This window comes from Cervus elaphus, chromosome 19 (genome assembly GCF_910594005.1).
Source record: "Cervus elaphus chromosome 19, mCerEla1.1, whole genome shotgun sequence".
Classification (NCBI taxonomy): Eukaryota; Metazoa; Chordata; class Mammalia; order Artiodactyla; family Cervidae; genus Cervus; species Cervus elaphus.
In genome coordinates, this window is record NC_057833.1 from 53,531,632 (window position 1) to 53,557,729 (window position 26,098).

Sequence of the window (26,098 nt, forward strand, 5' to 3'; positions counted from 1 at the left end):
GCTTATTTAACTTATATGCAGAGTACATCATGAGAAACGCTGGGCTGGAAGAAGCACAAGCTGGAATCAAGATTGCCAGGAGAAATATCAATAACCTCAGATATGCAGATGACACCACCCTTATGGCAGAAAGTGAAGAGGAACTAAAAAGCCTCTTAATGAAAGTGAAAGAGAGTGAAAAAGTTGGCTTAAAGCTTAACATTCAGAAAGCTAAGATCATGGCATCTGGTCCCATCACTTCATGGGAAATAGATAGGGAAACAGTGGAAACAGTGTCAGACTTTCTTTTTTTGGGCTCCAAAATCGCTGCAGATGGTGATTGCAGCCATGAAATTAAAAGACACTTACTCCTTGGAAGGAAAGTTATGACCAACCTAGAGAGCATATTAAAAAGCAGAGACATTACTTTGCCAACAAAGGTCCGTCTAGTCAAGGCTATGGTTTTTCCAGCGGTCATGTATGGATGTGACAGTTGGACTGTGAAGAAAGCTGAGCGCCGAAAAATTGATGCTTTTGAACTGTGGTGTTGGAGAAGACTCTTGAGAGTCCCTTGGACTGCAAGGAGATCCAACCAGTCCATCCTAAAGGAGATCAGTCCTGGGTGTTCATTGGAAGGACTGATGCTGAAGCTAAAACTCCAATACTTTGGCCACTTCATGTGAAGAGTTGACTCATTTGGAAAGACCCGGATGCTGGGAGGGATTGGGGGGCAGGAGGAGAAGGGGACGACAGAGGATGAGATGGCTGGATGGCATCACCGACTCGATGGACATGAGTTGTGTAAACTCCAGGAGTTGGTGATGGACAGGGAGGCCTGGTGTTTTGCGATTCATGGGGTCGCAAAGAGTCGGACACTGAACTGAACTGAATATAGTATGTTATCTTTGGAGAAGGCTGGGTGAAGAGTACACAGAAATTCTGTTCTGTTTTGCAATTCCCTGTGAGTCAAATAATTTCATGAGAAAAAGTCTTTTGAGAAAAAGAAATTCGGGGATTTCTCATGAAAGCTAAATGAGAAAGCACTGCTTGACACAACACTAAAGTGTGACCCAGGGAGGGAGGAAAGTTCACTGCCCAGTAGAGATGGGAAAGGAGGGATGTGGAGTGGAAATTGCCTTCCAGACCATTTAATAGAACATGGCCTGGGCCTGTTCGCTTCTCTACAGCCTGACTATGGACTCCTGCGTGCTCGGGGAAGAGTGAGTACTGGGGTGGAGAGGGAGGTGAAAGCTTATTCCTCAGCAGTTTCCGACCCAAGGAGGGTGGGAGGAAAACCTTTCCTCAATAGGCCTAGGTGGGGAAATGGAGAGTGGGATTAGGGAATGTTGACCTCTAGAACTTCCCTGGTGGTCCAGTGGTTAAGATTATGCACTTCCATTGTAGGGGGTGAAGGTTTGATTCCTGGTCAGGGAACTAAGATCCCTCATGTTGGGTGACATGGACAAAAAATGAAAGTGGGTTTTTAAAAATATTTTAAATAGGGTAATGATACTATGTATCTCAGAATGCTGTGAAGATTGCATTAGGTAGCATAGAGCACAGCCTGCTGCTGCTGCTGCTGCTAAGTCACTTCAGTTGTGTCTGACTCTGTATGACCCCATAGACAGCAGCCCACCAGGCTCTGCCGTCCCTGGGATTCTCCAGGCAAGAACACTGGAGTGGGTTGCCATTTCTTTCTCCAATGCATGAAAGTGAAAAGTGAAAGTGAAGTCGCTCAGTCGTGTCCGACTCTTAGCGACCATGTCCGACTCATGGCGACCATGTCTGACTCATGGACTGCAGACCACCAGGCTTCTCTGTCCATGGGATTTTCCAGGCAAGAATACAGGAGTGGGGTGCCATTGCCTTCTCTGATAGAGCACAGCCTAGCACATACTAAATATATAATTGATATTGCCTACTCTTTTTAATATTATCCTGTATAATTATCAATGTTCTAAGAAGTAGAGAAAATAAGTATTCAGATGATTCTGACCATAATGTAATTTTTGATGATTCAGAGGTGCTTCATGATCCTTTAGTACTTCAAACATCATGAAATCAGCATTTAGTCAGATAATTTAACATAAAAATAATACGTTTTACTTTCTATCACTGGTTTCTTATCTGCTTTTTACTTTAGATACATTATCTCTAACCCTTATAGCACTCAGAAGGATAAACATTATTTTCCCCAGATGACATGAAGAAGCCACCCCACCTTGGTTAACAGATCACCCATCACACATAACTAGTCCATCTAGTCAGTCTGATTTCCAAGCCTTTTCCACAACATTATGTTACCTTGGTATTAACCTCAGTGTTAATCCATGAAAGCTGCTTAAACACACACACAGCCTACCTAACAGTCGTTCCTTTCACATCAGATTACAGGACAGAAAATGCAACTCCTGTCACAGTCTAGGGCAAACACTTCCAGGCTATTGCTGGGGCCAAGACTTGGAGACACTAGACAATGATGGAAACCAAGAGCCCAAAGCCAGCTTTCACAAGAATTCAGTCTGGGTTTCCAGCCAATAGGTCGAGCCAGGAGTCATAAGGGAACCCTGCCAAGGTTCAAGGTCCAGGCCAGCAATCAGAATTGGAAGATGCAGGCAGTGCCCCAGCAGAAGGCACTCCAGGGGGCCAGAGCTCCTGCATGACCTTAGAAATCAGAGTCAAGAAGGCCCTAGGAGAAGTTTGTTGATCAGTAGGAGGGACTCAGGGCCCAGGTGGCTGGGGTAGACTGAGGGTAAGTGAAAGATCACTGAAAGGAACCAAGAATCAGGACTTCTGGATTAGCCGTCCCTGTGTGGTCCCTATCTGGCTGTAAAATTGCATAGAGATACCTTCATCTTAAAATGAAGGAGTTGGGTTCACTCACTAATTTAAGCCATGTTCCTTAGAACCCTAAGACTCAAAACCTGTTCTAGGCAATTTGGGGTGGGGGTAGTGGTGGGGAGCAGTAAGTCTTGCTCTAGAAGTCTCCTTTTTTTCTTTTTGGAGTACCCTTACAAGACTCATGATTTATCCAGGGTACAGACATTTAGTAGGTTTCTACTAGGTTCAGAGCTCTATAGACAGTGCTAGAGGCAAAGCTGAGGAAAACCCCAGCCCAGCATCAGGAGTTTCCAGATTTTGGCCCAGCAGGGTTGATTCCAGCAGTTGTAGTGGGGATTTTGCTCAGACTGACTAAGGCCCAAAGTTCTCATACCACAAACCTGAGGATTAGAAAGAAGGGGAGGAGGGAAGAGAAACCTCCCTAGCACTGCAGGCGAGTGCCTCAGAGAGATCAATTTACATGTCACCTGGTAAATGATAATACTCTGGTTGACAGCAGACGCCCTGTGATTGGTGTTTCCTGTGGCCAACTGTGCTTGTGCTTTTTGCTCTACTTAAAATCAGGGCATCTGCTCTGTCCTTTGGGAAGTGCTACAAGTCTCCTGCTAGGAATTGCTCAAGGCCTTTCCCACAGCTAAGGGGAGATAGGAAACTGAAATCCCTGCTTCATAAATTATAACACATGCCTACCCTCTCAGGTCTGAGGTATTTGACAGAAGATAATTTTTTGTGTTTCTAGTGTTCCCTGCCTCCATGGCATTTAAAAATACATTTAAAATATAACTACATGAGACATGGAAACTAATTTTTTTTAAACCTACGTGGATGTGGCCATAATACTTCTGATTAAAGACACTCAAGCTCCCTTCTAGTAAGGATACTTTTTGGTACCCTTTTTTCCTCTCATCACCAACTTATCTTGAATTTATCAGTATGCATTTTCACCACTGTCCTAAACTTGAGCTGGTATAATGAAGTACTTAACAGACATTGACTCTTATATCTAATATCCACATTTCAGCTTTAAAAATGTTTGTAAGGTTGCATTTTAAAATTAATCTTTAGGCCTGTTTATAGTCCCAGAGAGCTATGCATTCTGAAATTTGTATTCTAGAAATTTATATTCGTAGTACATAAAAATATCCATAACAAGCATGTATTCATATACATAGGTTTTGTAAATGTCCCAGTCTATACTGAGAAAATAACTGGTACTGTTAAGTTCTTATTCTATCTTAAAAGATGACAGAATAAGAAAATTATCTTTGCAATGAAGGCATTAGAAACCAGAGAGGTGGAGTCCTAATGAGCCTGAGGACAGAAATTACATCTCATTTGCTTTCTTGTCTCCAGTTCTTCTTCATACCTTGACAAGTAGATATTTAAGAATTGTTGAATTAGTGTCTGATGCAGAAAGTTCATTAAGAAGATAATAATGAATAAAACATGGAGACACTAAGGTCATCTGTTAAAGGGAAATTTGGGGGCAGGATATTTACCGTTTTCTTTTGCACTTAATAGCTAAATATTTTGATTGATTGATTGATTGAGATGTAAATTCTAATGCATCTTTGGTAACTAGGTCAACCTATTGTTCCTATTTAAGGTAGAGAAGCAGAAATGCAAAGTATGACTGGATATATTAATAAGCCAGAAGCAGGGAAAAGAAATTTGCTTCTGGAATAAATTGAGAAGGAAGAGCTGGACAGGGCCTTAGATTTCATCAAGTCGAAGCACTGCTAACCATTTAGCTCTTCTGCAGGCAGGATGTCCTTATTTATCCAGTTCCTCTCTAGCTTCAGTGCTGAATACAGGCCTGAATTGACAGACTCGTAGGAAGGGAGTTTGCTCTCTGTGTGAAACAAGGCTTGGAAACACTTAACAGGAAAGCAGGCAGATTTAGGGAAGCCAGGCTTACTCAGGACAAGCAGCAGGGCTGAGTGTTTCAGTTCTTGACAAAACACCCTTGACTGCCTGCGAGGATGTAAAGAGAAGGCATGCATTGCAGCCTAGCTAGAAGCAGCAGCAAATCAAGATCAGCAGATTTTCTGAAGCCAGAATGGGATGCGTGTTGTTAACCTCTGAGCAGATGTCAGCTGAGATCCTGTAGTCTGTGTGGTCATGAAGATGAGGTCTTATCCATCAGTTGCTCGACAAGGGCTGTCATTATATCACTGGGCCTACATGGCTCTCAACACATGAGGTAAGAGATATAGCGGACAAAAGCATTTCCTGGGGGAATTCAGCCAATGGAAAGGAATCTCTCAGGTGGCCTGATTTCAGTGGAGACAAGTGAACACACATGTGTGTGCCTGTGTGAGTATACACACCTCAAAGATGCTGCACTTTCCTAGAAACAAAGAATGGGAGAGCAAGCACCCCGTTAGGATCCTTTCTCTCATTTATTTTTAGACTCCCTCAGCATCATACTGAGAGGCAAAGCTGAGGAGGGACTTACCCAGATGACAAGGCTTTTCAGTGAAGGTTTGGTATCTGGAATTTGCCAAGTGGTTAAAATCCTGTGTCTGTGGAAGTCCATAGCACCTAAAATATCTTGTCCCTTTTGTGTTCAGTAATGCCAGAGAGTTTTCAGCCATTCTAGGAGGGACTAAGGGGATCCTCCTAAAACTCCTACCTTTACCCAGAATGTACTCCTCTTAGCATACAAACATTGAACCAGCTCTAGACTCTCCCTCAGACTATCAGGGATCTCTGCTGCTTTATGGCCATTTGACTAACTTTCAGACAGATGAGAGCCTCATCCATCCACCTAACAGAGGAGAGAAATGCCAGGGAAAAATGAGATGAAGGAAGAGGACAATGGGCTTTCCATGTCCATCAGTGAATTCATTCATTTGTCTAACAAATGGTTATGGAATACTTGCTGTTTTCCAAAACCTGTACTAGGGACTGAGATACAGACAAATAAGAAACAGCCTGGCTTTTGAGGAGTAGAAATTGTCTAGTGGAACAAACGAAAAGGTTGTAATATAACATGACAGTTGTATTGGTGTACATATAGCCTGGGGTAATATAAGGACAGAGAGGAGGGGACCAAGCCTAGACGGAGGGCATCATCCAGACAGGCACATGCTCTTATTTCTTTGAGTCCAGTGAAGTGAGTCACTCACAAAGGAAATATGAAGAAATACCTCATAGAACAAATAAAAGGATTGACTGGTAGTACAATAAGCTTGGCTGATTGATTTTGTTGCCAACAGTCTACAAGGCTATACAATATTCTCCTCCAGCAGTCAGCTGCCTAGATATAAAACAATGGATTATAATTTTTTAATGTAACTATAGTTGATTTACAATTTGTGTTAGTTTCCAGCATACAGCTTCAGTTTCTTCTGCATTATAAGACATTGAATACAGTTCCTTATGCTATACAGTAAATCCTTGTTGAATCCTTGTTAAATCCTGTTTTGTATATAGTGGTGTGTATCTGTTAATCCCATACTCCTAATTTATCCCTCCCCCACTTTCCCCTTTAGTAACCATGTATTTGTTTTCTATGTCTGTGAGTCTGTTTCTGTTTCACTGATAGGTTCATTTGTGTCATATTTTAGATTCCACGTATACACGATATATGGTATTTGTCTTTCTCTGTATGACTTACTTCACTTAGTATGATAATCTCTTGGTCAACTCATGTTGCTGCAAATGGCAGTATTTCATTCTTTTTATGGCTGAGTAACATCAGTGGATTGTACTCTTGATGCGAGTTGTGTTGAGCAGGTTGCACCAAAAGGTCCTATTTGGAAAGAGAATTGAGTGTTGTTGAGTCAGTTCAGATAGCTAACCAGAGGTCTGAAATTGAGTAGAGAAAGGAAGAGAGACTGTGAGGAAGCTAAGGAACCAAGGAATTGGCAACCCAGAGGCTTCAGTGGGCAAATGTATTAGATGTAAGCTTATGAGAGTAGAATGCTGGGGACAAGAGACTCATTCATTCATTCGTCAAGTATTTATTGAGTAATTTCAATATGTGAGGTCGTGTTACAGTGCTGGGAGTACATCACGAGCTGTTCTAATTGGCAAGTGGTAGTGTTAGTCGCTCAGTCGTGTCTCTTTCTTACCCCATGAACTGTAGCCCTCCAGACTCCTCTGTCCATAGAATTCTCCAGTCAAGAATACTGGAGTGGATTGCCATTCCCTTCTCCAGAGGATCTTCCCAACCCAGAGATCGAACCCGAGTCTCCTGCATTGCAGACGGATTCTTTACCGTTTGAGCTACAGGGAAGACCTAATTGGCAAGAGAAGACGTTAAATAAGAAGAGTTATAATATGTATATTACATAACATGTTAGAAGGTGATAAGGACTATGGTGGGATGGGGTTGGAGAGAATGGAGTAGGACAAGAAGGATTTGGAGTCTAGTGGAAGAGTGTGATTTTAAGTGGGATTAACATCATAGCCCAGGTTGAGAGGGTGACATTTAAACGAAGACATGGAAGGAGAATGGGAATGAACTACACACATACATTAATTAAAATATTCCAGGCAGGGAGAACAATCATTTTGAAGCCTTAAAGTGTGAGAATGCCTGGTATTTTCATAGAATATCAAGGAGGTGTGTGGCATTGGATGGGAAGGGGGAAGAAGTAGAAAATTAGGTAGAGAGAGATCAGGGACCAAATGTGAAGGCATTGTAGACACTGGAAAAGAGTTTGGCTTTTTCTCTGAGTGAGATAGAAAGCCATTGCAGGGTTTTGAGCAGAGAAGTGACATGATCAGTATAGCTGCTGTGTTGAAAATAGACTTTGGGAGGATCCAGAGTAGAAGCAGTGGGAGTCCAGTTAGGAGGTTGGTGCAGTAATCCAAATTGCAAAATCAGAGTTTGATCAGGGTGATGGCAACAGAGGTGGTGAGAAGTAGTTGGATTCTGATATGTTTTAGAGATATAGCCAATAGGATTTCATGACAGATTGGATGTGGGAGGTGAGCTAGAGTTAAGTATGACTCCAGAATTTTTAGTCTAAGCAGATATAAAGAAGAAGTTGCCATTATCTGAATGGGATGGGGAAGAATGTAAGAACAGGTTGAGAGGAAAACTAGGAGTTAAATTTTGGACTCATTGAGATCAGAGAGTGGAGTATTGGTGTTTAAATTTTTTGAAATGGAACCATTTTGAATGATCATAAGACTCAGGGTGTGACCCTTGGGGATGGGTATCTGAAAGTAGAATAAATTGCAGTTGTTATAATTAAAGAATTTAAATTCTTAAAATTGAAAGGTTAATGAAATCTCTTAGGATGGTCTCCTAGGATGGTGGCCCAGGCAGGAGAGAAAGAAGAAGAGCCAGGCTGCTCTCACCCTTATGAGACAAAGTTTGACTATAAATAGCTACAAGTCACACAAATATTAGTTTGACATGTCCAGAATTGGGTTCAGAGTTTAAGCCTAATACATTAGAGATAAACAATCACATTTGCTGAAACACAACAGATAAAATTATGATAAAGTCACTTGGAACATACCCAGATGAGTTAGATTTATAATCCCATTGTAGCATGGATCAAAAACAGTGGATTAAAAAAAATTCAGTAAATTTCACAATTTAATCTTAATTGTTTTGTTAAAAAGCTTTTTGGAAATATACTCATATTTAGTTTTAGATATATTTAAAGCTCAATACCACTTATGTAAATTCATGCAGCATTTTAGAAAGCATGGCCCTGTGACATTATAGGAAGGTTTTCTGATTGTCACAGCAAGCTCAGAAGTAACCTTAGCTCCTTTCACAGGCCATGTTTCCAAACTCTGTCCTTAGCATCAGTAAGAAGAAACCTCAGGATGACCAATCAGTCTCCATAAATTCAAGTATAATGAAACTCCAAGGTCAGACACTGATATTTGATTAAGATTTTTAAAACATCATACTCTGAGCTGGTGGATGCTATTTATACATCTAAATTCATTAAAGATTATTGAAATGGTAACCCAGGTTTATACAGGTTCTACAGATATAGATGGATATTTACCTCTATGTACTGAGACCTTACTTGAGAACTGAGAAAACTCTTGCCTTGTACTGCCAACTAATAAATGAAAAAAAGATAATGAGATAGTTACAAAATAAAAATTCCCACATTGTTTCTGTCAGTAACCCCATCTGGGCTTTTTATCTCTTTAAAAAGATGAAAGACTTTAGAGGTAGATATTATTTAAATCTTCTTGCCATGTAGAAATTAATGTTTGTGGTTGATTAAAATATTCAGCATATGCAGGCTTCATCTTTTAGTTCAATAGAAAAATATAAATGACATTATTGGTTGAATTCCTATTAAAGTATCAAAGACATTCTCCAGACTTACATAATTCACCTGCTGAATTGGAGATGATTCACCTTTCAGTGACTTCACAGGTGTTAACTTGGCCAGACAAAACAGATAAATTGTCTTCCATTCATTTTTTTTTTCTGAGGTAAGTTTTCAGTAAAAATATTTGGAAAATTATCAAAACATAAATATACAAGTCATAGCATGTCCATTTGGAAATCAGTTTGCATCAACTTTTGAGATGTGAAGACCAAATAATGTATATTTTGTTGTTTTTTTTTTTTTAAAAAAAAAACAACACTACTAAAATGAGTTCCTTCTAACTAAATCAAGAGGGGGAGGAATTCTAAATCAGGATTCTTGCAGTACTGAACTACACAAAAGAGACCTGATTGTACAGTGGTGTTCACATAAAATGGTCCAGAGGGGAGTTAAGAAAGAAACCTACCAATCAGTGATCTAGAAAACACAGCATGGCTGTGAAAGCTGGATACTTTGCTTGGTGAAAATCTCCTCATCAGATATTCATGGCTGATGCCTAGGAGCTTGTGAGAGGTTATGGAGAGCAGCCTCATTTCTTGGTCTTTCAGAAGACCACCCACTGGTTGTACCACTGCCCAAGCTACTGGCTGCACTGAGTGGCCAGTCCTAGCCAACAGTGCCCTGTTTTCTAAGTCAGTGTCAGAACTAGTCTCTCTGATATATTACTTTTCTTAACAAATGCTTTGTGAAGCTGCTGAAAATCACTGTTACTTTGGTAGTCAGTATTCATCACATGGGCTTCCTGGGTGGCGCTGGTGGTAAAGAACCCAGCTGCCAATGCAGGAAACATAAGAGACATGGGTTCAGTCCCTGGGTGGACTGCTGGAGGAGACTATGGCAACCCACTCCAGTATTCTAGCCTAGAGAATCCCATGGCCAGAGGAGCCTGAAGGGCTACAGTTCATTGGGTCGCAAAGAGTCGGACACAACTAAAGCAACTTTAGCACACATGCACATTCACTACATATTCCCCCTTCTTTTGGGAAAAGACAAAGAAACTAGGGACAATTACTGTCTTTTAGCCCACAGTTTAAAGACATGACGACTGAGGATGTAGACCTATTAGTACAAGGATAGGTAGAATAAGGCTAAATCTTAAATGGGGATACGGGAGACTTAAGGTGAACAATAGAAAATTGTTCTTTATACATGTAGCTCTCTTGCTAAGTGATGAAGGTGATATTTTAAGAAGGTAAATGTGAAAATAATGTACAAGATATATTAGGACAGGGAAAAACTGGTGTTACAGAGAGCTGAAGCTTATACCAAAAAACCTAAAAATTAATGTTTTTGCATTGCCTTAGAGTATTCAAGGAGTTTTAGCACAAACCTCATTTGATCCTCACAATATGCTGTAGGTACATAAGAAAGAAGATATTATCTTCATTTCACAAATGAGGAAACAGGAACCTAGACTAGTTAAATGACTCAATGAAAGTCACACAGCTGTGACTGGCTGAGCCAGGATTCCCATCTCACACCTGACTCAAGTTCCATTTCTCCTAACATGACTGTAACCTGGATAAATGTGACAGCAGTAGGAATAGAATGTGAGGGACGGCTCAGAGAGATTTTGTAATAACAATTGAAAGAAACGCCATGATTGAGTAGAGGTGATAAAGAAAGAACTGGAGAAGGAAAAGGAAGAAGCAAAAGGTGATCCCCAGGTTTCTAAAGCCTGGAAGATGATGAGATTAATAACATCATCAGCTGTATTTGTAACATGCTTGCTACTTGCTGGGGCCTATGCATGCTACCACACACTTGGCTGTATTGCCTCATTGAATCCTCAGCCCTCACAACTCTTTGGTTTGGGAGGAGGAGAGTGTATATTATTATTATCCCCTATTTACAAGGGGAATACATGAAGGTTGTTTTCACTTTTAGAGGAAGAAAAAAAAAAGGTTTTTACTCTAAGACTAGGTAAAGCTCAACTAGAGTCATTGGCCTATGGTGACTATGCTTGGGGCTTGAGTCACAGGCAGAGGTTTGGTATTCTTGTGTGTGTGTACGTAATTATGTTGCTGACTATGAAATAATCAAGCTGGGCTGGTGGTAGTTGTGATGGTTTTAAGTCCTGCACTGCCAAACTGTTTGTTTAATGCCTCCCAGATAAATACTTTGCCTGTCTTTAAAATAGTATGTAGCTGGTTTTGCCTTGGCTCTGGCCTTCAAGGTGGTCAGTCAGGGAACCCAGGTACATAAAGAAGAATGCTTTCCCCCTCAGTAATTATTTTAAAATAAAGGTATAAGTACTCAGACAGTAAAGAATCTGCCTGCGATGCAGGAGACCCAGGTTCAATCCCTTTGTTGGGAAGATCCCCTGAAGAAGGGAATGGCTACCCCCTCCAGTATTCTTGCCTGGAGAATTCTATGGATAGAAGAGCCTGGCAGGCTACAGTCCATGGGGTCCCAAAGAATTGGACACAACTGAACATAATAAGTGTAATTACCAAATGACTAGTAGTATAAATATTGTGTTTATGGAGAATATACTATGAAAAGCTATGACAAACATAGACACCATTTTTAAAAAACAGAGACATTACTTTGCCAACAAAGGTCCATATAGTCAAAGCTATGGTTTTCCCAGTAGTCATGTATGGGTGTGAGAGTTGGGCCATAAAGAAGGTTGAGCACTGAAGAATTGATGCTTCCAGACTATAATGTTGGAGAAGACTCTTGAGAGTCCCTTTGGATTGCAAGGAGATTCAACCAGTCAGTCCTAAAGGAAATCAACCCTCAATATTCACTGGAAGGATTGATGCTGAAGCTGAAGCTCCAGTACTTTGGCCACTTGATGTGAAGAGCTGACTCATTGGAAAAGACCTTGATGCTGGAAAAGATTGAAGGCACAAGTAGAAGGAATCGGCAGAGGATGAGATGGTTGATGGCATCACCAACGCAATGGAATGAGTTTGAGCAAACTCCGGAAGATGGTCAAGGACAGGAAGCTTGGCGTGCTGCAGTCCATGAAGTCACAAAGAGTCAGACACAACTGAATGACTGAACAATGGAATACACTATTCAGACTAAAACCCTTAAGTATTACATTACTTCTTAATTTGTTACTAGTTATTTTTATTTCGTAATTGTTATCAATCACAGTCCAGTTTAAGTCTGGTTTTTCCCTTAGGTTAACCAGTTCACTCATTTGTACCTTGTCTACAACCTCTATTGGTGCTGAGAGTATGTCTCAGACTCTGTCTACCTTTCCCTATAATCTTCAAAATGCTCTGAAACCTCAAATATCTCTAAAGGGTCTTCCCTAGTGGCTCAGTGGTAAAGAATACACCTGCCAATACAGGAGACAATGGTTCAATCCCTGATCTGGGAAGATCCCACGTACCATGGGGCAACTAAGCCCATGTGCCACTATTTTTGAGCCTGTGCTCTAGAACCTGGGAGCCCTAACTGCTGAGCTTACATGCTGCAACTCCTAAAGCCTGAGCAGCCTAGCACCCCTACACCATGACAAGAGAAGTCACCACAGTGAGAAGCCTGCACATTGCAATGAAGAGAAACCCCCACTCCACAACTAGAGAAAGCCCTGCAGTAACTAAGACCCAACACAGCCAAAAATAAATAAATAAATAAGATTATTTTTTTAAAAATCACTTGAGAAGTAGTCCTTCCCAAATTTCCTGCTTTCAGCCCCTGCTTTCTTTCTCTTTTCTTTCTCTTCTTGGTCAGACAGAGAGAAGAAAACAGTTTACGTGTCAAATAAAGTAAATAGTGCATGAAAAACTCTCCAGACTTTTTTCAAATAATATTTTACTGTAAAGCTCATTTTATTTTTAACTTAATTTTTTATTGAAGTATAGTTGATTGGGCTTCCTTGGTGACTCAGATGGTAAAGAATCCACCTGCAAGGCCGGAGACCTGGGGTTTGATATCTGGGTCAGGAAGATGCCCTGGAGAAGGGAACAGCTACCCACTTCGGTATTCAGGCCTGGAGAATTCCATGGAGAGAGGAGCCTGGCAGGCAATTGTCCATGGGCTTGCAAAGAGTCAGACACAACTGAGCAACTTTCACTTTCACTTCACTTTCATAATTGATTTACAGTGTTGTGTTAGTTTCAGGTGTACAGCAAAGTAATTCAGTTATACGTACATGTAAACATATATGTGGACAACAGACTGGTTCCAAACAGGAAAAGGAGTACGTCAAGGCTGTATATTGTCACCCTGCTTGTTTAACTTATATGCAGAGTACATCATGAGAAACGCTGGGCTGGATGAAGCCCAAGCTGGAATCAAGATTGCCGGGAGAAATATCAATAACCTCAGATATGCAGATGCAGATATGCACCACCCTTATGGCAGAAAGGGAAGAAGAACTAAAGAGCCTCTTGATGAGAGTGAAAAAGTTGGCTTAAAGCTTAACATTCAGAAAACTAAGATCCTGGCATCTGGTCCCATCACTTCATGGCAAATAGATGGGGAAACAGTGGAAACAGTGGCTGGCTTTATTTTGGAGGGTTCTAAAATCACTGCAGATGGTGATTGCAGCCATGAAATTAAAAGACGCTTACTCCTTGGAAGGAAAGTTATGACCAACCTAGACAGCATATTAAAAAGCAGAGACGTTAATCCTTTGTCTGTTTCTTCGTTTGCTATTATTTTCTCCCATTCTGAGGGCTGTCTTTTCACCTGGCTTATAGTTTCCTCTGTTGTGCAAAAGCTTTTAAGTTTAATTAGGTCCCATTTGTTTAAATATACAAGCAACTCCTGCAGCTCAATTCCAGAAAAGTAAATGACCCAATCAAAAAATGGGCCAAAGAGCTAAACAGACATTTCTCCAAAGAAGACATACAGATGGCTAACAAACACATGAAAAGATGCTCAACATCACTCATTATCAGAGAAATGCAAATCAAAACCTCAATGAGGTACCATTACACGCCAGTCAGGATGGCTGCTATCCAAAAGTCTACAAGCAATACATGCTGGAGAGGGTGTGGAGAAAAGGGGACCCTCTTACACTGTTGGTGGGAATGCAAACTAGTACAGCCGCTATGGAGAACAGTGTGGAGATTCCTTAAAAAACTGGAAATAGAACTGCCATATGACCTAGCAATCCCACTCCTGGGCATACACACTGAGGAAACCAGATCTGAAAGAGACACGTGCACCCCAATGTTCATCACAGCACTGTTTATAATAGCTAGGACGTGGAAGCAACCTAGATGCCCATAAGCAGACGAATGGATAAGGAAGCTGTGGTACATATACACTATGGAATATTACTCAGCCATTAAAAAGAATTCATTTGAATCAGTTCTAATGAGGTGGATGAAACTGGAGCCCATTATACAGAGTGAAGTAAGCCAGAAAGATAAAGACCAATACAGTATACTAATGCATATATATGGAATTTTAAAAGATGGTAATGGGGAGGAGCCAAGATGGCGGAGGAGTAGGACGGGGAGACCACTTTCTCTCCTACAAATTCATCAAAAGAATAACTGAACGCAGAGCAAACTTCGCAAAACAACTTCGGATCGCTAGCTGAGGTCATCGGGCGCCCAGAGAAGCAGCCCATTGTCTTCGAAAGGAGGAAACGCTGACTACACCGGAGGGGCCTGTAGATATCGAGAAGCGTAAGCTGGAACGAGGAGCTATCTGAAACTGAGCCGAACCCACACTGACCGCAACAGCTCCAGAGAAACTCCTAGATATAATTTTACTTTTTTCTCTTTTTTTTTTTTTTTAAATTTTTTTTTATTTTTTTTCTTTTTTTGTTTTTTTTTCTTTTTTCTTTCTTCTCTTTTATTTTCCTTTAAAATCCCCTATTACTCCCCCATTACTCCTTAACTTTCATTTCCACAGACTTTTACGATTTTTTAATTAGGGGGGAAAAAAAATTTTTTTTTTTTTCTTTCCTTTTTTTTTTTTCTTTTTTTTTTCTTTTTCTTTCTTTCTTTTTTTTTCTTTTTTTTTCTTTCCTTTTTCTCTTCTATTTTCTATTTTTCTTTTTCTCTTATTTCTTTTAAAGTCCTCTAGTACTCCTCTACTACTCCTTAATTTTCATTTTCAATACACTATAACCTTACAAAAAAAAAAAAAAGAAGAGAAGCCCTATTTTTAAACCGAAGATTATTCTCTCCCAATCTTGACTCTCTGTTTTCTACCTCAGAACACCTCTATTTCCTCCTTTCCCCTTCTCTTCCCAATCCAATTCTGTGAATCCTTGTAGGTGACTGGGCTACGGAGAACACTCTGGGAACAGACAGCTGCGTAGATCTGTCTCTCTCCTCTTGAGTCCCCCTTTTTCTCCTCCTGTTCATCTCTATCTCCCTCCTCCCTCTCCTCTTCTTCATGTAACTCTGTGAACCTCTCTGGGTGTCCCTAACGGGGGAGAATTTTTTAGCCATTAACCTAGAAGTTTTCTTATCAGGGCTGTATAGTTGGAGAAGTCCTGAGACTACAGGAAGAAGAAAACTGAAATCCAGAGGCAGGAGACTTAAGCCCAAAACCTGAGAACACCAGAAAACTCCTGACTACATGGAACTTTAAGTAATAAGTGACCGTCCAAAAGCCTCCATACCTACACTGAAACCAACCACCACCCAAGAGCCAATAAGTTTTAGAGCAAGACATACCACGCAAATTCTCCAGCAACGCAGGAACATAGCCCTGACCATCAACATACAGGCTGCCCAAGGACACACCTAACACATAGACCCATCTCAAAACTCATTACTGGGCACTCCATTGCTCTCCAAAGAGAAGAAATCAAGTTCCACGCACCAGAACACTGACGCAAGCTCCCCTAACCAGGAAATCTTGACAAGCCAATTGTCTAACCCCACCCACTGGGTTAATCCTCCACAATAAAAAGGAACCACAGACCTCCAGAATACAGAAAGCCCACTCCAGATACAGCAATCTAAACAAGATGAAAAGGCAAAGAAATACCCAACAGGTAAAGGAACATGAAAAATGCCCACCAAGTCAAACAAAAGAGGAGGAGATAGGGAATCTACCTGAAAAAGAATTTAGAATAATGATAATAAAAATGATCCAAAATCTTGAAAACAAAATGGAGTTACAGATAAATAGCCTGGAAACAAAGATTGAAAAGATTCAAGAAATGTTTAATAAAGACCTAGAAGAAATAAAAAAGAGTCAATTAAAAATGAATAATGCAATGAATGAGATCAAAAACACTTTGGAGGGAACCAAGAGTAGAATAACGGAGGCAGAAGATAGGATAAGTGAGGTAGAAGATAAAATGGTGGAAATAAATGAAGCAGAGAGGAAAAAAGAAAAAAGGATCAAAAGAAATGAGGACAACCTCAGGGACCTCTGGGACACTGTGAAACGCCCCAACATTCGAATCATAGGAGTTCCAGAAGAAGAAGACAAAAAGAAAGGCCATGAGAAAATACTCGAGGAGATAATAGCTGAAAACTTCCCTAAAATGGGGAAGGAAATAGCCACCCAAATCCAAGAAACCCAGAGAGTCCCAAACAGGATAAACCCAAGGCGAAACACCCCAAGACACATATTAATCAAATTAACAAAGATCAAACACAAAGAACAAATATTAAAAGCAGCAAGGGAAAAACAACAAATAACACACAAAGGGATTCCCATAAGGATAACAGCTGATCTATCAATAGAAACCCTCCAGGCCAGAAGGGAATGGCAGGACGTCCTGAAAGTAATGAAAGAGAATAACCTACAACCTAGATTACTGTATCCAGCAAGGATCTCATTCAGATATGAAGGAGAATTCAAAAGCTTTACAGATAAGCAAAAGCTGAGAGAATTCAGCACCACCAAACCAGCTCTTCAACAAATGCTAAAGGATCTTCTCTAGACAGGAAATACAGAAAGGTTGTATAAACGTGAACCCAAAACAACAAAGTAAATGGCAACGGGACCACACCTATCAATAATTACCCTAAATGTAAATGGGTTGAATGCCCCAACCAAAAGACAAAGATTGGCTGAATGGATACAAAAACAAGACCCCTATATATGCTGTCTACAAGAGACCCACCTCAAAACAAGAGACACATACAGACTAAAAGTGAAGGGCTGGAAAAAAATATTTCATGCAAACGGAGACCAAAAGAAAGCAGGAGTCGCAATACTCATATCAGATAAAATAGACTTTCAAATAAAGGATGTGAAAAGAGACAAAGAAGGACACTACATAATGATCAAAGGATCAATCAAAGAAGAAGATATAACAATTATAAATATATATGCACCCAACATAGGAGCACCACAATATGTACGGCAAACGCTAACGAGTATGAAAGAGGAAATTAATAGTAACACAATAATAGTGGGAGACTTTAATACCCCACTCACAACTATGGATAGATCAACTAAACAGAAAATTAACAAGGAAACACAAACCTTAAATGACACAATGGACCAGCTAGACCTAATTGATATCTATAGGACATTTCACCCCAAAACAATCAACTTCACCTTTTTCTCAAGTGCACACGGAACATTCTCCAGAATAGATCACATCCTGGGCCATAAATCTGGTCTTGGAAAATTCAAAAAAATTGAAATCATTCCAGTCATCTTTTCTGACCACAGTGCAGTAAGATTAGATCTCAATTACAGGAAAAAAATTGTTAAAACTTCAAACATATGGAGGCTAAATAATACGCTTCTGAATAACCAACAAATCATAGAAGAAATCAAAAAAGAAATCAAAATATGTATAGAAATGAATGAAAATGAACACACAACAACCCAAAACCTATGGGACACTGTAAAAGCAGTGCTAAGGGGAAGGTTCATAGCATTACAGGCTTACATCAAGAAACAAGAAAAAAACCAAATAAATAACCTAACTCTACACCTAAAGCAATTAGAGAAGGAAGAAATGAAGAACCCCAGAGTTAGCAGAAGGAAAGAAATCTTAGAAATAAATGCAAAAGAAACTAAAGAGACCATAGCAAAAATCAACAAAGCTAAAAGCTGGTTTTTTGAAAAAATAAACAAAATTGACAAACCATTAGCAAGACTCATTAAGAAACAAAGAGAGAAAAACCAAATTAAAATTAGAAATGAAAATGGAGAGATCACAACAGACAACACTGAAATACAAAGGATCATAAGAGACTACTACCAGCAGCTCTATGCCAATAAAATGGACAACTTGGATGAAATGGACAAATTCTTAGAAAAGTATAACTTTCCAAAACTGAACCAGGAAGAAATAGAAGATCTTAACAGACCCATCACAAGCAAGGAAATCGAAACTGTCATCAAAAATCTTCCAGCAAACAAAAGCCCAGGTCCAGATGGCTTCACAGCTGAATTCTACCAAAAATTTAGAGAAGAGCTAACACCTATATTACTCAAACTCTTCCAGAAAATTGCAGATGAAGGTAAGCTTCCAAACTCATTCTATGAGGCCACCATCACCCTAATTCCAAAACCAGACAAAGATGCCACAAAAAAAGAAAACTACAGGCCAATATCACTGATGAACATAGATGCAAAAATCCTTAACAAAATTCTAGCAAACAGAATCCAACAACATATTAAAAAAATCATACACCATGACCAAGTGGGCTTTATCCCAGGAATGCAAGGATTCTTTAATATCCGCAAATCAATCAATGTAATACACCACATTAACAAATTGAAAGATAAAAACCATATGATTATCTCAATAGATGCAGAGAAAGCCTTTGACAAAATTCAACACTCATTTATGATTAAAACTCTCCAAAAAGCAGGAATAGAAGGAACATACCTCAACATAATAAAAGCTATATATGACAAACCCACAGCAAGCATCACCCTCAATGGTGAAAAATTGAAGGCATTTCCCCTGAAATCAGGAACAAGACAAGGGTGCCCACTCTCACCACTACTATTCAACATAGTGTTGGAAGTTCTGGCCACAGCAATCAGAGCAGACAAAGAAGTAAAAGGAATCCAGATAGGAAAAGAAGAAGTAAAACTCTCACTGTTTGCAGATGACATGATCCTCTATATAGAAGACCCTAAAGACTCTACCAGAAAATTACTAGAGCTAATCAATGAATATAGTAAAGTTGCAGGATATAAAATTAACACACAGAAATCCCTTGCATTCCTATATACTAACAATGAAAAAACAGAAAGAGAAATTAAGGAAACAATACCATTCACCATTGCAACAAAAAGAATAAAATACTTAGGAGTATATCTACCTAAAGAAACAAAGGACCTATACATAGAAAACTATAAAACACTGATGAAAGAAATCAAAGAGGACACAAACAGATGGAGAAACATACCGTGTTCCTGGATTGGAAGAATCAATATTGTCAAAATGGCTATTCTACCCAAAGCAGTCTATAGATTCAATGCAATCCCTATCAAGCTACCAACGGTATTTTTCACAGAACTAGACCAAAGAATTTCACAATTTGTATGGAAATACAAAAAACCTCAAATAGCCAAAATAATCTTGAGAAAGAAGAATGGAACGGGAGGAATCAACCTGCCTGACTTCAGACTCTACTACAAAGCCACAGTCATCAAGACAGTATGGTACTGGCACAAAGACAGAAATATAGATCAATGGAACAGAATAGAAAGCCCAGAGATAAATCCATGAACCTATGGACACCTTATCTTTGACAAAGGAGGCAAGGATATACAATGGAAAAAAGACAACCTCTTTAACAAGTGGTGCTGGGAAAACTGGTCAACCACTTGTAAAAGAATGAAACTAGAACACTTTCTAACACCATACACAAAAATAAACTCAAAATGGATTAAAGATCTAAATGTAAGACCAGAAACTATAAAACTCCTAGAGGAGAACATAGGCAAAACACTCTCCGACATAAATCACAGCAAGATCCTCTATGACCCACCTCCCAGAATATTGGAAATAAAAGCAAAACTAAACAAACGGGACCTAATGAAACTTAAAAGCTTTTGCACAACAAAGGAAACTATAAGCAAGGTGAAAAGACAGCCCTCAGATTGGGAGAAAATAATAGCAAATGAAGAAACAGACAAAGGATTAATCTCAAAAATATACAAGCAACTCCTGCAGCTCAATTCCAGAAAAATAAATGACCCAATCAAAAAATGGGCCAAAGAACTAAACAGACATTTCTCCAAAGAAGACATACAGATGGCTAACAAACACATGAAAAGATGCTCAACATCACTCATTATCAGAGAAATGCAAATCAAAACCACAATGAGGTACCATTACACGCCAGTCAGGATGGCTGCTATCCAAAAGTCTACAAGCAATAAATGCTGGAGAGGGTGTGGAGAAAAGGGAACCCTCTTACACTGTTGGTGGGAATGCAAACTAGTACAGCCGCTATGGAAAACAGTGTGGAGATTCCTTAAAAAACTGGAAATAGAACTGCCATATGACCCAGCAATCCCACTTCTGGGCATACACACTGAGGAAACCAGATCTGAAAGAGACATGTGCACCCCAATGTTCATCGCAGCACTGTTTATAATAGCCAGGACATGGAAACAACCTAGATGCCCATCAGCAGATGAATGGATAAGGAAGCTGTGGTACATATACACCATGGAATATTACTCAGCCATTAAAAAGAATTCATTTGAACCAGTCCTAATGAGATGGATGAAGCTGGAGCCCATTATACAGAGTGAAGTAAGCCAGAAAGATAAAGAACATTACAGCATACTAACACATATATATGGAATTTAGAAAGGTGATAACGATAACCCTATATGCAAAACAGAAAAAGAGACACAGAAATACAGAACAGACTTTTGAACTTTGTGGGAGAATGTGAGGGTGGGATATTTCAAAAGAACAGCATGTATACTATCTATGGTGAAACAGATCACCAGCCCAGGTGGGATGCATGAGACAAGTGCTCCGGCCTGGTGCACTGGGAAGACCCAGAGGAATCGGGTGGAGAGGGAGGTGGGAGGGGGGATCGGGATTGGGAATAAAGACCTGCCCTCTGTAGTTGAAATAAAAAAAAAAAAGAATGGAGAAAAAAAATAAATAAATAAAAGATGGTAATGATAACCCTATATGCAAAACAGAAAAAGAGACACAGATGTACAGAACAGACTTTTGGACTCTGTGGGAGAAGGTGAGGGTGGGATGTTCTGAGAGAACAGCATTGAAACAAGTATACTATCAAGGGTGAAACAGATCACCAGCCCAGGTTGGATGCATGAGACAATGCTCAGGGCTGGTGCACTGGGAAGACCCAGAGGGATGGGATGGAGAGGGAGGCGGGAGGGGGGATCGGGATGGGGAACACATGTAAATCCATGGCTGATTCATGTCAATGTATGGCAAAAACCACTACAATATTGTAAAGTAATTAGCTTTCAACTAATAAAAATAAATGAAAAAACAAATAAATAAAAAGCAGAGACATTACTTTGTCCACAAAGGTCCATCTAGCCAAGGCTATGGCTTTTCCAGTGGTCATGTATGGATGTGAGAGTTGGACTACAAAGAAATCTGAGCACCAAAGAATTGATGCTTTTGAACTGTGGTATTAGAGAAGACTCTTGAGAGTCCCTTGGACTGCAAGGAGATCCAACCAGTCCATCCCAAAGGAGATCAGTCCTGGGTGTTCATTGAGAAGACTGATGTTGAAGCTGAAACTCCAATACTTCGGCCACCTGATGCAAAGAGCTGACTCATTTGAAAAGACCCTGATTCTGGGAAAGATTGAGAGCAGGAGGAGAAGGGGACAACAGAGGATGAGATGGTTGGATGGCATCACTGACTCAATGGACATGGGTTTGGGTAAACTCCGGCAGTTGGTGATGGACAGGGAGGCCTGGCATACTGCAGTTCATGGGGTCGCAAAGAGTCGGACATGACTGAGTGAACTGAACTGAACTGAAATATATATATATATACATACACACACACACACACACACACACATATACACATATGTATGTATTACACATATTTATTCTCAAATTCTTTTCCCTTATAGGTTATTGTAAAATATTGAGTGTAGTTCTCTATGCTATACAGTAGGTCCTTGTTGGTTATTTATTTTATATATCCGTGCGTGTGTGCTCAAATCGCTTCAGTCCTGTCCAGCTCTTTGCAATCCTATGGACTGTAGCCTGCTAGGCTCCTCTCTTCATGGGATTCTCCAGACAAAAATGCTGGAGTGGGTTTCCATGCCCTCCTCCAGGGGATCTTCCCAATCCAGGGATTGATCCCACGTCTCCTGCGTCTCCTTTATTGCAGGCGAATTCTTTACCACTGAGCCACCTGGGAAGCCCATTTTATATATAATGGTGTATATATATTAATCTCAAACTCCTAATTTATCCCTCCCTCCTTTCCCTTTTGGTAACCATAAGATTGTTTTATATCTCTATGGATCTATTTCTGTTTTATATCTAAGTGCATTTGCATCATTTTTAATTAGATTCCACATATAAGTGATATCTTCTGATATTTGTCTTTCTCTGTCTGGTTTATTTGACTTAGTGAGATAATCTAGGTCCAGCCATGTTGCTGCAAATGGCATTATTTCATTTTTTATGACTGATTAATATTCCATTGTATATACATACCACATCTTCTTTATCCATTCAGCTCTCAATGGACATTTAGGTTGTTTCCATGTCTTGGCTATTATAAACAGTGCTGCACTGAGCATTAGGATATATGTATCCTTTAAAATTATGGTTTTCTCCAGGTATATGCCCAGGAGTTGGATTGCTGACTCATATGGCAATTCTATTTTTTTGTTCCTTAAGGAACTTCCATACTATTCTCCATATTTCTGCATCAGTTTACATTCCCACCAACAGTGTAGGAGGGTTCCTTTTTCTCCATTTCCTGTCCAGAATTTACTATTTGTAGACTTTTTGATGATGGACACTCTGACTAGTGTGAGGTGATAATTCATTGTAGTTTTGATTTGCATCTCTCTAGTAATTAGCAGTGTTGAGCATCTTTTCATGTGCCTTTTGATCATCCCTATGTCTTCTCTGGAAAAAATGTCTATTTAGGTCTTCTGCCCATTTTCTGAGTGGGTGTTTTTTTTTTTGTTATTGAGCTTTATGAACTGTTACATATTTTGGAGATTAATCTCTTGTCAGTTATATCATTTGCAAATATTTTCTCCCATTCTGTAGATTGTCTTTTTTGTTTTGTTTATGGTTTTCTTTGTTGTGAAAAATCTTTTTAGTTTAATTAGATCCTATTTGTTTCTTTTTCTTTTTCTTTTCATCACTCTAGAAGATGAATCCCATTAGATATTGCTACAATTTATCAGAGTATTCTGACTGTTTTCCTCTAGGAATTTTATGGTATCTGGTTTTACATTTAGGTCTTTAATTCATTTTGAGTTTAATATTGTGTATGGTGTTAGAGAATGTTCTAATTTCATCCTTTTACATGTAGCGGTCCAATTTTCCCAGTACCACACTTTGAAGAGACTGTGTTTTTTCTGTTGTATATTCTTGCTTCCTTTGAGCTTGTGCTCTGCAACAAGAGAAGCCACCATAATGAGAAGCCCAAGCAGGGCAACTAAGAGTAACCCCTGCTCACTGCAACTAGAGAAAACCCATGCAAAGCAACAAAGACCCAGCACAGACAAAAATAAATAAATACAAATTTTTAAAAAGAAACATATTAATTAATTTTGTATTAATTTTGTATCCTGTAACTTTACCAAATTCATTGATGAGCTCTAGTTTTCTGGTAGCATCTTTAGGATTTTCTGTGTAAAGTATAATGTCATGTACAAATAGTGACAGTTTTACTTCTTTTCCAGCTTGGATTTGTTTTATTTCTTTTTCTTTTCTGATTGCTGTGGCTAGGACTGCCAAAGCAATGTTGAATAAAAATAGTAAGAGTGGCCATCCTTGTCTGATCTTAGAGAAAATGCTTTCAGCTTTTCACCACTGAGTATAATGTTAGCTGAGGATTTGTCATACATACCTTTATTTTGTTGAGGTAGGTTCCCTCAATGCCCACTTTTTGGAGCGTTTTTATCATAAATGGATGTTGAATTTTGTCAAAAGCTTTTTCTGCAGCTATTAAGATGATCGTATGGTTTTTATTCTTCAGTTTGTTAATGTGTATGGATTTGCAGATATTGAAAAATCCTCGCACCCCTGGGATAAGTCCCACTTGCTCATGGTGTATGATCCTTTTATTGTTAGATTTGATTTGCTAGTATTTTGTTAAGGATTTTTGCACCTATGTTTATCAGTGATATTGGCCTGTAATTTTCTCTTTTTTGTGGTATCTTTGGCTGTTTTTTTCTAATAGTTTACCTTACAGCTCACTTTTAAAGGTTCCAAACTGTATCTCCTTAGGTATCTACCTGCTAGTTATTTATTCACTAGGCTGCATAGAGCAGTCTCTTAGCAACCATAAACTTTAGGGAAAAATTCTAACTCTTCTGTGATACCACCTGTTTGGGGGAAGTTGGCCCTCTTTTAAGACTTGGAGTTATATAAGCAAGAAATGCCAGAATGTAGTTCTTTCTGAAAATAAATTTAAATAAATCATAACAATTTTTCACAGGATTTTAAAGTAGTCTTCACTATGACCTTTTACTCTGAGACTGCATTGGAGATTTTGCTGGCAGGGAAACTTTGTCCACTCCCAGGACAAATGTCATGACTGTAGGTGTCTTTCTTCCTGGTTTCCCATAGGATTGTGAAGATGTCCAGTCCCAATCTGAACATTGTGACCTTATTGGGCAGTTGTCTGACTTACAGTAGTGCTTACCTCTTTGGGATTCACAATCAAGGTGCTTTAGTGGGAAGTTCAATGGAAACTCTCATTCAGGTAGGTGAAATCTTCAATTTTATTTTGAATATCATGCAAGTTTTGATAATTTTTGAAATAATCTGCTCCTGTGGGTGTTGGTTACCTTTATCCCTGGTGTGGGCTCTTTCAGAGGCAAACCCTGGAATCCTAAGTCAGTGAGGTCCACTTTCTGCCCCAGGTCCTCTGTGGACTGAAGCTTTGCAGATCGGAATGTATGGAGAACCACAAAGGTTTCTCTCATGCCTCTTTCTTCTGTCCCTTTCCATCTGTAGGTAAGACTCTCCATGTTGTGCATTGGAACTTCCCTGGTGTTTGGCCCCATTCTTGGGAAGAGCTGGCGACTCTACAAGGTGTTTACCCAGAGGGTTCCGGACAAGAGAGTGGTAAGTAGGTAGCAAGTACACATGCTTGATCATAGATAGTAGCTCCATTATTGATTAAAAGCTAGAGAAACTTGTGCCAAATTACTGGGTCTGGCCCTTTTATGATGATCTGAAGTTCCTGCCCCTTACTTCAAATCTTGGAGTCATGTGGCCTCATAAATTCCAAGACTGGAAAGTTGTTTGTCAGTGCTCTTGGGAGACAGGTCTTTAAATAGAAGTCCTGCTTCATATGCATCCCAGGCCCTGGTACTACTCTGGGGGATGTGTGAGCTGACCCTTATCTGGCACCAGCCTGAGGGAGAGCAAGATGCCCAGAGGGGCTGTTTCTTGGCACAGGTGTGAGCTGAAAAGTGGGCAGAGGGATAGTGATTACAGAGAAGCTATAGCAAGTAAGCAATTATTCCTCTCTTTGGAGCCCAGTTCTTTTCCATACAAGAAGGCCATGCTCTGTACAAAGAAGGATGGGCCGGAAACAGTGAGCAAGAAAGAACATATCCATTCAGACAGAATCAACCCTAGCAGCTATGCAGCAGCCAGATTACCTATGTGTCCCTGACATCAGGTGTCATCCTAACCACGTTCCCTCATTTTATCATGTTTCCTGATGGAGCTGCCCAAACCTCAAAGGCTGATCATCAAACCCCTTATTCTACATCGATCCTGTCCAGACCCAACATATTACTCAGTTGGAGTTTACTTCTCTGGACTGACAAGGTTTTCTTTTAGCAAATGTTATTAAATTGTGGTGAATGTTTATCAAAAACTCCTCTGTGAATAACCATACATATGAGAAACATTGCCTAAAGGACAGT

At 39.7% G+C, this 26,098-nt stretch overlaps 1 protein-coding gene across 2 annotated transcripts in view; it reads left to right on the forward strand.

Annotated features, from left to right (window-relative positions):
* Positions 1-26,098, forward strand: part of GPR156 (G protein-coupled receptor 156) — a 116,368-nt gene that overhangs the window by 62,179 nt on the left and 28,091 nt on the right. For both annotated transcript variants that reach the window (XM_043874207.1, XM_043874206.1), the window contains 2 exons: positions 24,786-24,921; positions 25,176-25,286. In XM_043874207.1, the coding sequence (XP_043730142.1) occupies positions 24,786-24,921; positions 25,176-25,286 (247 nt within the window). The remainder of the gene's footprint in view (positions 1-24,785; positions 24,922-25,175; positions 25,287-26,098) is intronic.